This window comes from Vipera ursinii (genome assembly GCF_947247035.1).
Source record: "Vipera ursinii genome assembly, chromosome: 6".
NCBI classification, from domain to species: Eukaryota; Metazoa; Chordata; class Lepidosauria; order Squamata; family Viperidae; genus Vipera; species Vipera ursinii.
The window spans coordinates 52,976,209-52,989,901 of NC_139515.1; the positions used below are offsets into that span (position 1 = coordinate 52,976,209).

Genomic DNA, 13,693 nt, shown 5'->3' on the forward strand with positions numbered 1-13,693 from the left:
TGTTAAAAGAAAAAAAATCTGTATTTTTCATATATTAGTGTAAATGATAATCTAGCTTTTAACTTTAGCTATTTTGTTTTATGAAAATCTGGATCCAGGTTATATGATAACTGGACTCAACTGCTTTGAATAGCACTAGAAAATGATTGTTAATATGTGCCTTTGCATTAGGTTTATTTCTGCTGCTTTAGGTGGCAGAGCCTATATAACACACACCAGGATCTTGGAGTTTGCCAGTACTGTTTAATATAAAACATACATACATTGAAAATACTGTATTTTGAACAATTAAGAAGTATCCAACTTTTCTTTAATGTGTCATGTTGAAAGAAATACAGTTAAATTTGGAGATAAAGATCCCAGAAATGAACAGCCATTTTTGATATTCTTAATACTATATAAAACCAGTTGTAGTGATGTAAAAATAAATTTTGCTTTCAAAATTAGTTTTTTGATAATGTTCTTCTATGTCTGGCCAGTTGATGATCCTTTGTAAGTCTAGGTGTTGCTGAGCAAATAATCTGAATATTTCTTTACATTACACATGAAAACTGTTAAAATTCAAATTAGTTAAAGTGGATAGATGTCCACTGTTGCATTTAAGAGCAATTTATTAATGTAGTAGGCCAATGTTACTTAATTTATACATGCTTGCAGACTTACTGGTCACAATCCACATAATAATTCCTCAAAGATTCCCAAATTAATGGGAATTCTATTTGAATATATTTTTTTAGATTATGAACTGGAGCAGTAATTGTGTGAACAATAAAAAATAATAATTGCAGCTTGAAAACATTCGCTTTGTCACCTAGAAGTTTAGGATGACAATGAAAAATTGGAGAATGATGCAGGAATTTGGGGACATGGCCACAAGTCCTTTCCCTGATGCTAAATGATAAAGGCAAGATTGTGTCTCCATTCCATGGGGACACAAATAAAAATATCAGTAGCCATTGCTGACATACTCTAGAAAAAGTCAGGGTCATGAATATATTTTGAGCGTATAGAATATTTTCCTAATTGTACATAAATTATCTGGGAAGATTTAAACACAAAATCATAGAAAAGAAAATAGGTATATATTAAAGTAGCATTTTAACCAAAAATATTAACAAAAGCAACATTTCTGTATTGTTTATTTGAATATCTGATATTTTGATACCTGCACTTATAATTTCAATTTTAAACAGATGGGAGTTTATTAAGACTTGATTATTTTTAAAAAAATAAGTATGCCTCAGTATTTTGTCCTCCAAATAATTCTTATGTGTGGCTGCAAAGTAAAAATGTGCTTTATATCATTTCTAATTATGAAATGCTTGACCAATATTTACCCCCAAATCTCATGCACAGGGGAATATTGGGAAAAAATCTGTTGTGCTCACCTAAGGGAGAGATAACACAAACTATATCATGTGTTTTTGATGAAGCAAAAACCAAAGTAAATTCACTTATTTTCTCTAGAAATTATCTCATGGGTCGTTTACAAATATAATAATCTCCACTCTGCAGTTAAGTCTCCAATATTAAGCTTTAATAGTTACCAACAATTTTAAAAAGCAACAGGTATTTAAGTGGAAATGCTTTTGTGCATTTATTTGTAGTTTCCAAGTTGTATTACAGATCGTTCATAGATGCATCGGAAAGCAGATGGCTGAATTTCCCAGTGTTGCACAGGGTTACTAAACAGGCTTACTCCTGAATAAGAGGCTTTTTTGCTATTGTATCCAAGAGGACAGAAATCATTAGGGCCAATGGCAGCAATTTTGTTGTTGTGAAGGTAGACAACCTGAAAATCAAAAACATAGAAGTAAAACTCTTTTGTTGTAGTCAATTATAAAAAGGCAAAATTAATATATAAGAATATCTAAATGTTTGTGTCAAAATACTTTTCGACTTTATCCATTCTCATTGCGAACAAAGGACTCATAAACACATGGAATCATTTTATTTCCATGAGATAACAAGGAAATTTCTGTGCCTTATCTTACTATCTTCTGTCACTTGAATATATTTGAACATTTTAAATACTTACATTGCACAGATTTCCAACTTTGAATATTTCAGATACATAAATTTCTGATACTAGACTTTAGCAGCTCCAAGATGTTAAAGTAGGAGTTCTTACCATATTCTATTTACAGATATTTCATATCCTTCTGCAGAATTCAGGGATCTGAAAATCTTCATTTGTTAATATTGAGAGTAATAAAGTATTCTTTGATAATGTTTTTTGAGATTCTCTTGACCACTACAAAATTGAACTAACTGTGCTAAAAAAATTATATCATAAAATGAAACATCATCAACATTAAATGCTGCAATAAACATTTATTTTACTGGAGATTGGACTTCATGCCCTAAGTAATCACTTCCAAATCATGATTCTATATGCCTTAACCCAGACATGTCAAACTCACGACGTCATGTGATGTCGCGCAATGTATCGGGACGGTTTTGCCATTGCCGGCAATGGGGTAGGTGCGGCTTCCGCATGACACATCCGGCCTGCAGGCCAGCAATTTGACCCCCCTGCCTTAACCAATATGATTTAATATGACAGAAAAATGATGAAATTATCATGGGTTTGTTGTAAGCTTTTTTTGTACACTTCCAATTACAAGATAGCAAAAAAGAAGTTAAGTTATGTTTTATTATAAAATTATCTCTCTAGCAATGTAAAATCTCCAAGGTTTCCCAGCATAATTAAATTCAAAATAAGTTACTAAATTAGGTAATATTGACAATCAGAAAGTTGCAAAGTGCTAAGCATCGTGTTTTGCATTCAGGGAATTAATATTTCATATTATCTTTATAAATACAATATGTAAGTATTATTGCACATTTATTATAAACTCTGGGGTTAAGGTTTCTGTGCAAACTCTCGTCTAGATATTTATCATGAAGCCAGACTTGCTTTCTTTCAGGTTTGCTGTTGTTTCCTGGACCAACCTCAGACCTTTCTTTTCCATCAACATATGCTTGATCATGTTATTAAAATGGCAATTACTCAGGCTATCATTCTAAAGCCAAAATGCAGCATTTTTCTGCACATGTCTTTTTTAGGCCTAGTTACCTCTCTAATAAAGTGTATTTTATCTGTGTTTAACAATATTTCTAATTATTCTCCTTATGATATACTTTACCTGTATGTATTTGTGTTCTCCTAGTCCAGCAGGTACTTTGGCCAATTTATTGTTGTCTAAATGGAGTTCTCTCAAATGTGGTACATTGATTAAAGATCCATTTTCCACACTAGCAATCTGATTGTAACTGAGACCAAGCCTATAAGGAGAAAGTAAAAGTTTGTTTCTATATGTTCATTAAACATAATTTATCACCTTGATTTGTTGTGATTTCATTTGCATTATATGCATTTTTACCTATGCTGCAAGCTGACGTGTGCAGTTCCACAGAAGCCACATGCCCTGTATATAGTTTAAAGAGTTATGAAGGTCCCAGCAAAAGGAAAGTGTTTTTTTAAAAAAAAACAAAAACTAATGTTTTAGAGAAGGGTAGAATATACATGAAGGGACGCGGTGGCTCAGTGAGTTAGGATGTTGAGCTTGTCGATCAGAAGGTTGGCAGTTTGGCGGGTCGAATCCTGAGTTCCACGTAACAGAGTGAGCGTCTGTTACTTGTCCCCGCTTCTGCCAACCTAGCAGTTTGAAAGCACGTAGAAATGCAAGTAGAAAAATAGGGACCACTATGGTGGGAAGGTAACAGCATTCCATGCGCCTTTGGCATCTAGTCATGCCAGCCACATGACCACGGAGATGTCCTCAGACAAGCGCTGGCTCTTCAGCTTTGAAACGGAGATGAGCACCGGCCCCTAGAGTTGGAAACGACTAGCACGCATGTGCGGGGGAACCTTTACCTAGAATATACATGGGCTGCATGTTATCTCTTCAGACCCTCGGTTCTGCTTGACCACAAACAAGGCACAGACATAATATTTTGACTGTCTTTTGGATGGAAATTTTAATAGATAAATTAAGCTTTTTAAACCTTAAAGAAACCTCCATAGCATCACCCGTTAAATATTTTCTAACTCACATCAGTTTTTAAGGTATTTGGTTATTGAATTTTAACTTACCTTGATAAAGATATTAAAATAATGAAGAATAACTGTTCAAGATTAGAAAAAACTAGTTAATGTGAAAAACTAGTTAATTTAAATAGTTAAACTAGTATTTTAAAATGTCTGTTACAAAGTCAGATCTGCCTTAATAGATTTATATATATATGTATATATATATTTATATATAAAAAAGCATACTTAGACAAATTGGGAAGTTCACTTAAGGTATCTGTATCAATTTTGCTGATTTTGTTGCCATCAAGATGAAGTTCCGTCAGAGACACAGGAAGACCTACAATTTTTAAAAAAATGTGTTTGTGTGTATATATATATATTGCATACAACTGCAAAATTCCTAGAAACATTATTTTTTATGCATCATGTGACACAGATGATTTTTTTTGCAGTTTAATTAACATCATTTTTTACTGTTGGCACTGGGTCACTCTAGATATCTTACATACAAATTGCCTTTAAGCTCATTTGCTTACGTTCTTATGATAATACAGTCATGCAACAAGAAGGACCTACTGAAATTCAATGACCTTTTCCATTTAAAACATATTGAGAAATTATAGTCAGAAGTATGAATGATTTTCGGATTAACTCTTCACCATGTCTTTACTGCAATTAACATACACTCTTGTTAGATGTGAAAGGATTCCTCCATGTTTTCTACTGTTTAAGAAGAGTGAATTTTGGAAAGTATTGCATCAATCTTAGAATGTTTAATTTGCTAGAATGCTTAATTTGTTTGCTGTGACATGTCTTACATCATATATCAAGTGAGGGATCAACATACTGTATGTAGTACAAATCACCTTGATAAACACTGAAGACTGGATATATGCTATCGATATAAGGACAAGGGACAAGATGGATATGCTGAAAGTGCACTTTCGTTCTTAGCTCATTTATTTGTATTGTTTCAACTCTGCCACTGATATACTGATAGTAGCATACTGAGTTTGGTGCAATCCTGCTTCTTGAGATTTGTTAACAATAATTGCTGAAGTAGAGAGACTGAAATTGGAATATCATTTGCCTCCAATAAACTGAAGACAGGCTATACATTTTGACTCTTACAGTAACAAATCCATTTAATAAATGATTCTGTAAGAAAGATTTGAAAACTAATTTAGCCACTTCGTTTTCCTCTATTCCATTCCACAACAAACACACATAAACTGGAAATGCGTATACTGCAAAGATTCAGAGAAGTTATAAAGAAGCTATGTTCCTTTTGCAACATCCCTCCTATGGAATTCCAGTCTCTCAGCTGAGGTACTCTATTTAATAGGCATTCTTTGCATCTATGCATTCCTTTATCTGATGCCATAGTGGTAAATGGCAAGTTATATAAAGATAATCAACTCAAAACATTAGTAAAATAAAAAGTTGAACATATGTATCATTTTCATTACTAGCCACTGTTTTGAAAGGTAAATTGAGAATAAAAATATCCAAATACCAATTTAAGGTATTACTAAGATTAAAATGCATTTGATCCTAATTTCAGAACATTAAGATTTTCTCACATGATATATTCCTTATATGTAGACATCACTTATTTTATATATATTTCAAAACAAAAAATGAAATATGGACAATAGGGTACTTGAATGTTGATGTTCCACATAACCTCTAAAAACAGTGATTTTACCTTTAGGAATGGAAGTTATATTTGTGTCTGAAATACGGATGTAGGAGAGCTTCTTCATCCCTTGAAAGGCTCCATTTTCAATCCCTGAACTTTTTAATGGATTGGTGCCCAATTCTAAAACACATTACCAAAAAAATAAAAAAATAAGCAGTATACTTATTTATATAATCACCATCACCAAGTTATATAATATACTAATTCTAACTTTTCTACTCAATTTTGCTATATATAAGGAAAACAAATGCAATTTATTGTTGCATCTCTATAAAAGTATTCTTGATTTTGAAGGAAATGGATAAAAGGCAATAGGATTCAGATTGCAGACCTCTATCGGAAATTCCTTTACCTGACAGTATTCTCTGATTTTTAGATATGTGAAATGTTATTAATTAAAAATATTCGAATGCTTATTGGCAATCCTAAAAAGTGAAACAGTATTATTGATCTAATGTATGGAGTAGCTATCAATTGCCAGATAAGGCTGCTGATTTTAATATTAAGGGCCCTAAGTGATCTGGAACCAGGAGAACTGACAGATGACCCTTCCTGCTACCAGCCAGGTAGATTCCTCAGATTGCAAATTGCCATTTTGTGATGACTCCCCTAGAGAATATCTAAGGCACCAATGGTTTTATCATTAGTCCTCTGTTAAACACAGTCCTTCATCCAGGCCTTCCTTTTATGAATGTTGTGTTAGCCATTTTTGTGGTTTTTATTCACCCCTCTTTTTAAATTAAATATGTTATTTTTCTACATTTATAAAGACTCTAATCTTTATAAATGTAGTAAGTGGTAAACAAAAACATTAAACAATGAAATAAATAACATTATTTTCTGCAATACTTCCTTTAATTTTTTTTCTTATCTTTCTTTACCTTAAAAAATTAAATATTACTAGCAAAACAAAATATTTCCTTGCAGTTCGGTTAACGTGCATTTCCTCAGTTTCTTCAACTGGCAGATAATATAAGACTGTGATTGGTTGATTCCTCTACCTTCATTTCTTTTCCAACCATCATTTGCAGTGAGAAAAACTGTCACAAATTGCTTTCCTTAACATGTGGCATAGAGAAGTTGAATGAATGTGGGGAAGTGCTTTTGCTAATACTGTAATCTGTCACTAGGGCTGGAAGAATTAAAATTGGCAGAAACATCTTAAAATATGCAATGGTTACATTTGGGATAAATCTGTTTGCAATATAGATCAAATCCACATCCTGGTTTATATCAATCTTTTGTATAGAAAAGGTTTTCCTATTTTTTAAAAACATAGATCTATTGCTCTTTCAAAACAAGACAAGTCATGTATTTGGAAAAAAAATGTTAATGTTTAATCTAGATGTGTGTATACAAAGAACTTGTGTCATGCCTAAATGACACAGTGCTGCTTAGGCATTATGTGAACATGTATCTCTGCAGAAGGTGCCAACTTCCTGTCCAGCTCAAGCCAAACTGGCCACGAAGAGGAAGATCTAGTGATTGGGAGAGAAGGGCATGCCTGCAGCAGCCTAAAGTGATCACTGAAAGCTGAGGAGAACTCTGCCCCTGAATGCATGATAGCAAGCTTCATCAAGGAACAATTTGTATGGTAAATGTTTCAGGAGAATGAGAAAAACATTGCTTCAAAACCCAAAAAGACAGACAAAAGGAAGATTCTTCCAAGATAGAGTCAGGTTGGATAAAGGTTGTACCACTTAAACATCCTGGGTTATTCTTCATATTTATATCCTAATGCAATCCAAAATGTCTCTTCGTAATGTATGATGCAAATAACCATCAATTTAATGACCTCAGCGTGAACGGTACTACTTATCTCACATATGAAGAAAAAAAGTTTCTCATTTTTTTAATACTGAACTATTAATTGTGACATAATTACTTAATTGGAAAGTTACCTCAACAAACCAATGAAGAAGCTCTAACAAAGTTTGGATTTCATCAAATTTCAACAATATTTTCCATTTTGCCAACTAATAAGTTCCTATCATAAACTTTTATTTATAAGTAGTGGTGCATACCTATGACAATCATATTATTCAGTCCACTGAAGGCAGATTTCTTTAATTTGACAATATCATTTTCATGTGCACGCAATTCCTGTAAACTTTTTGGCATGTTTTCTGGAAGTTCCTTCAAGTTGTTTTTGGAAAGATAAAGTCTCTCCAGTTTCTTGAGTGGAGAAAAAGCTCCAGGACTGATTTTGCTGATTTTGTTGTTAACAAGGATCAATGCCTGAATAGTAAAGTAGGACAGTTGTTAATGCCAGACAGGAAACATATTATCAGAAGCAAGATTATAAACATTCACCAGAATGCTTGTATGCTAATCTCCCAATGGCCTGTTTTTAATTTTATTTTTGAAGTACATGTTGGCAGTGCTACTTTTATGCAGTCAGTATTTATATGAGTGCAAAATGAAATGTGGTTTGGCTGAAATTTTTAAAATGACTGCCAGTAGAGTGGGAGAAATACTTGGATTAAGATTCTGGCAGAGAGGAAGTAACTTTAACTCTTTTCCCTGACACTGCCTCTCTCACGCTCACTTCAATTTTCAAAATTTCAATGGAAGAAGGGTACAAAAACCTGCTGAGAAATCTTATTTAGATTTTTAAGTGGAATGAGAGCTCATTCAGTAAGACACCTAAAAATTAAGGGCACAACCAGAAAACCAGTCTTTTGAATCCTTCTGTATTCATTTTAAAACAGATAAAGGTAAAGGTTTTTTTTTCCTGTCCAGTCGTATCTGGCTCTAGGGGGTGGTGCTCATCTCTGTTTCTTAGCAGATTGAGTCAGTGTTGTGTGATGACATTTCCATGGTCATGTAGCCAGCATGACTATACACTGAATGCTGTTACCTTCCCACCAAAGTGGTCATGTTTATCTATTTGCATTTGCATGCTTTCAAACTGCTAGGTGGGTAGAAGTTGGGGCAAGTAACAGAAGCTCATCCTGTCATGCAGTACTTGGTCTCAAACATGGGCTGTCAGCTTTGCAGCTGACAAGCTCAGTGTCTTTAACCCCTGAATCATCGTGCCCCCTTTCCATGTTAAATCACATCTAAAATTGACTCAGGCTCGTTGGACTTTTTTCCCCAGATATCCAATGGTGATATCCTATTAATCTAGAAGGTCGTTGCTATTGGATTGGTGCTGCCTGTGGAAGCCTGAAGCTGTGAAAGTGTAAATCATTGGGCCTGTGGGAAATAGCAATGAGCGACTTGAACAGGGTTGTCTGAGCCAAAGGGAAAGAGACATACTTCTATGCACCGAGTGGTGGTTTATCTTATTTCTCTCCCCTTGTACTGTGGGCAAAAAAACCCTGCTGAAAGTAGAATGCCCTCCCCCCTCTATGTAATATCTATTCTCTAGCCATGTTGTGAATGGTGGTATGCCAGATAATAAAAGAACTTTGAGCATCTTATCCTTACACATCTGCTACCTTTAAAGAGCATTTATCTATCAATTTAAGGAACTATTGAACTAGATCATCACAGCTCATAGAGTCAAGTCTCTGGTGGCAATTTGAGCCATAGATACTAATATTAAACCAAAGCTGGGACATCTAAGTCTGAATGCTAACATGACTGAATTAGGTTTCAGGTTGAGAAACAAATGTAAATAAAATATTTCAAACTAATTACAATTTTTGAATGATGAAACAAAATGTTTCTCTAGACATCTTTAAGGCTCATGCAGCTGAATCTGAATTAACATGCACGTATAGTTGAAATGCAAATACTGTATATTCAGTGATGGGATTCAGCCAGTTCGTATCAGTTTAGCAGAACCGGTAGCTAAGTTTTTGTTGCCCAGGCTCAGAATCGACTTCCGGAAGTGGCATCCACACAGAGAACCGGTTATTCACGTATGTGAATCCCACCACTGTGTATATTACATGAGTATTCAGTTGAGAGAAATTCAGGCTCCAAGTCCTAATATCAGAAATGAATCTAGTTGTACAGTTCTTCTTTTCCCTAGTGAACAGTTTAAACAATCTTTTTACACAATTAGGGGATTTCTTTGGGCACAGCTTTTTACTAATTCCACCCCTCAATTCCTTAAAAAAATGCTTGAAGTTGAAATTTGATCAACTTCATTTCTACTAGTTTTGAAACATTGAGAAGAGCTAGAAAACATATGTCTGAATTATTTTCCCTCTATAAAACTAATAGGAATATTTAAAGCTGGGTCTCAAAGATTATCTTGTCCTCTGGACAATTACTGGAGCAATACAAATCAACTTGTTTTGTCAACACAAAAACACACAAATGAGATTACATAAATTGTGACTGCACAAACTTCCTTTTTGGGGGTACATACTATATGATTGGTAAAAAAAATAAATCCACCACTTCCACAACATTATATCATGAAAATGTCTTTCCTTCTTTTTGTTTTGAAAGTGTCACCTAATGTAATGTTGAAAGGATAACATAGAAGCATTTTTGTTAACCAAACGTTTTAACAATAGCTTGAACAATGTAGATTGCAGTGAAAATCCCTATGTTTATGGGGGGAAGTAATAGGCTACTTGACCGTGGTTTAAATGCATTATTCACATCCTCTCCTTGGTTGGATAGTTGATAGTAGATTCTAACAAATGTATTGCTTTTATTTGTTCCTTTTAAAATCAAATATTTCTAACAGTCTTACTAAGTTCATTCACTTGGTTTTCTGGGCTGAAATATGTAGATAGTATAGATGTAGGTTATGTAGGTTTAGATGTAGATATATAGGTATTATTTCTGTTTCTTTCCTTCTGAAAGGCTTCATCCCTCAAGATTTTGCTAGTTATTAAATCATGTTTCTTCATCTTATTTATTTCTCATGCTATCTTTCTTTAACCTTCATTCTTTTTTTTAGTCCTGGGGAAATCTGCCCTTCACAGCCAGGGCTGGGAGACAGGTCTCCAAACATGTAATGCCTATTTCAGGTTTCAGCTAAATTCTGCAGAAGATTCACAGACCTCACTTGACTATCTTAAAATGTATGCTCCAAACAAGAATGAAGCATCAAGTCCAGCAGTTGATTGCCCAGTACAGTCCAAAGAAGACAGATGATTACATGCTTATACTTTAAAGTCTCTTGAATTAATGTATGCCTGTCAAGTTGCTTGGAAGCCTTGGGAAGCAGTTGAGACATGTTTACATATTGGCCCTCCTAGGCCTCAGAAACAACTGGTTTCTACATTATTCTTACAATAAAGCTGAATCCAGGAAAGTTTTGTTCATAACGAAGTCATTTTGTCCTATCACTCTTCCAAAAATAAGCCTTTACAGACTTTGTCTGAGATAAATAAATACTTTAAAAGACTTTTAATAAATACTTTAAATGAACCCTTGACTTTTAAATTTTATTTATTTATGTATTTATTTAAACAATTTATCTAGTTTGCTCATCTTAAATACATAATCCTAGGCAACTAACAACAATGAATAATAAATTTAAAGGAGCCCTTAATCACAAAAACAAAATATTTTTAAAAAACAAAACAAAAACCAATTAACCAAGGCAATATAGCAAATTTCCAATAAACTGTATGAACATTGAGCTCAACAAACATCCTGGCCTGGGACCTGGAGGAAGATGTTTCACAGCTTTCCTAATCTCCAAGATGATCTAGGCCATCTGGATCTCAGGGTGAGGAGAGGTTGCTCCATAGTGAAGGTGCTACAACAGAGAAGAAACCTCTTCTAGATACCACCACATAATAATGTTTGATAGAAGGGACCTGGACTGCACCCACATATCATATCTGGTGGCCTGGACAAAAACCCTAGGAAAGAGGCATTTCACAAAGAGTCTGGCCCTGTGCTATGTAAATCAGAACCTTGAATTGCACCTTGGAAACACACCTGGGAACCAGTGCACCTCCAGCAGCAATTGGAACCAGCTGCCAGTGGAGCTGAGGACTGCCCCCGACCTCCGTTCATTCCACCGGGACCTGAAGACCTGGCTCTTTGAGCTCTCTGGCCCAGGCTGAGGATTAATTTATTTTAATTGGGGTTTTACTTATACAGGGATAAATTTAATTTTTTTAAACTTGGTTTTTTTAACTTTTGTATTTTGGTTTTTAATTACCCTGTAAACTGCCCTGAGTCCTCCGGGAAAGGGCGGTATATAAATGTAATAAAATAAATAAATAAAATAAATAAAAATAATGTATACCATTCTACTCAGGATCAGCTGAAGCTTCTGAATGTTCAATAGCAGCCTATATAGACCACATTGCAGAATTCTAATTGGAAAGTGACAGGCATGAGTGACTATCATTGATACATGAAATGGATTTGTGCAAAAGGCCCCATAGCCAGTGCTGCCACCTGCTATTTGAGTCAGAAGCCCTACAAATCTCCAAATCAAAATGTAGGAATTATTGAAATACTAGAATAAGAGTTTAAAATTTTATTAGATTCCACATATGGAAAATAGAAAGGTGGTCAAGCTATTTCTTTTCCAGTTCAAGTAAAAACAGTGCTAAACTGTACTCAAATCACCAAACAATTGCACTTATATCACATACTATTAAGATAATGCTCAAGATGTTCTATTCTACCAGGTGTATAATTTGAAATCAGATGAGGCAGGGCCACATTACTAACAAGCAGCGTTTAGTAAGAAACAGTATCAACTCCAGTTACCTTGGCATCTTTCTGAGAAGTGGAAATGAACAAAACTTTAATAAATCTTTTGCTGAAGGTGAAAAGAGAGAGTGCAAACATTGATATGTAACAACAGCAAAGATTATATTAACAGGAAATACTCCTGCATTGCAAATACACAGAGAAAAATAACAAGACTTTTTCTTCTTAGTCTTAGAATGATTAACTATATCCATAAAATAGAGAGATGCCATTTGGAAGAAAGATTATGACTAAAGTGCAGAAATATACTGATGATAAATGTACATATTATTAAGACTATGATTTTTGAGTTGTAATACAGTATATGGCTGTGAAAACTGGACCATTCCAAAAACTGAAGGAAGAAAACAATATGCCTTTTAACTGTGCTGTTGAAGAAAATAATTGAGAATACCTTGGACTAGAAGAACAAATAAATCCATACAAGATAAAATAAAGTCAGATTGTTCACCAGATGCCTGGAAAATGAAACTAATACTTAAATATTTTAAATGTATAAGTCAAAAACAGTTTGGAGAAGACCCTTTAGATTTTTTTTAAAGACAAATAGTTAAATGTTATTACTGATAATTCAAGCATGACCTAAGAATTCAGACAATTCTTGTGAAATAGTCACAAACAGAATAACAGAGTTGGAAGGGATCTTGAAGGTCTTCAAATTCAAACCTCTGCTCATTCAGGAAATCCTATACCATTTCAGACAAATGGTTGTCCAATCTCTTCTTAAAAGTCTCCAGTGATAGAGTACCCACAACTTCTGGAGACAAGTCATTCCACTGATTAATTGTTCTAAATGTCAGGAAAGTTCTCCTTAGATCTAGTTTGGTTCTCTCCTTGATTAGTTTCCATCCATTGCTTTTTGTTCTGTCTTCAGGTGCTTTGGAAAATAGAATGGCCCCCTCTTCTCTGTGGTAGCGTCTTAGATATTGGAATGCTATCGTGTCACCATCTAGTCCTTCTTTTCATTAAACTAAATATCCAACTCCTTCAACTGTTCTTTCTATGTTTTAGCCTCCAATCCCCTAAACATCTTTGTTTTTCTTCTCTGCCCTCTTTCTAGCATCCCAACATCTTTTTTATATTGTAGCGATCAAAACTGTGGTCTTATCCAGGCATTATAAAATGGTACTAACACTTCACATGATCTTTGATTTTATCCTTTTGTTAATGCAGTCTAGGACTGCATTGGCATTTTTGACAACTGCAGCACAATAAAAACAACCAATCATTCAACCAAAAATGTCATTGTCAATGACAGCAAACAATAATACAAAAATAATAACCAACTACAGCAAAGGCTGTTA

At 34.2% G+C, this 13,693-nt stretch overlaps 1 protein-coding gene across 1 annotated transcript in view; it reads right to left on the bottom strand.

The window, feature by feature from the left end:
* Positions 1-230: 230 nt before the first annotated feature.
* The window catches only part of DCN (decorin), a 28,320-nt gene continuing 14,857 nt past the window's right edge, over positions 231-13,693 (bottom strand). Inside the window, exons 4-8 of the mRNA XM_083365821.1 lie at positions 7,766-7,979; positions 5,748-5,861; positions 4,283-4,376; positions 3,150-3,288; positions 231-1,792 (exon numbers count right to left, since the gene is read on the bottom strand). Of these exons, the coding sequence (XP_083221947.1) occupies positions 1,598-1,792; positions 3,150-3,288; positions 4,283-4,376; positions 5,748-5,861; positions 7,766-7,979 (756 nt within the window). The 3' untranslated portion in view covers positions 231-1,597. The remainder of the gene's footprint in view (positions 1,793-3,149; positions 3,289-4,282; positions 4,377-5,747; positions 5,862-7,765; positions 7,980-13,693) is intronic.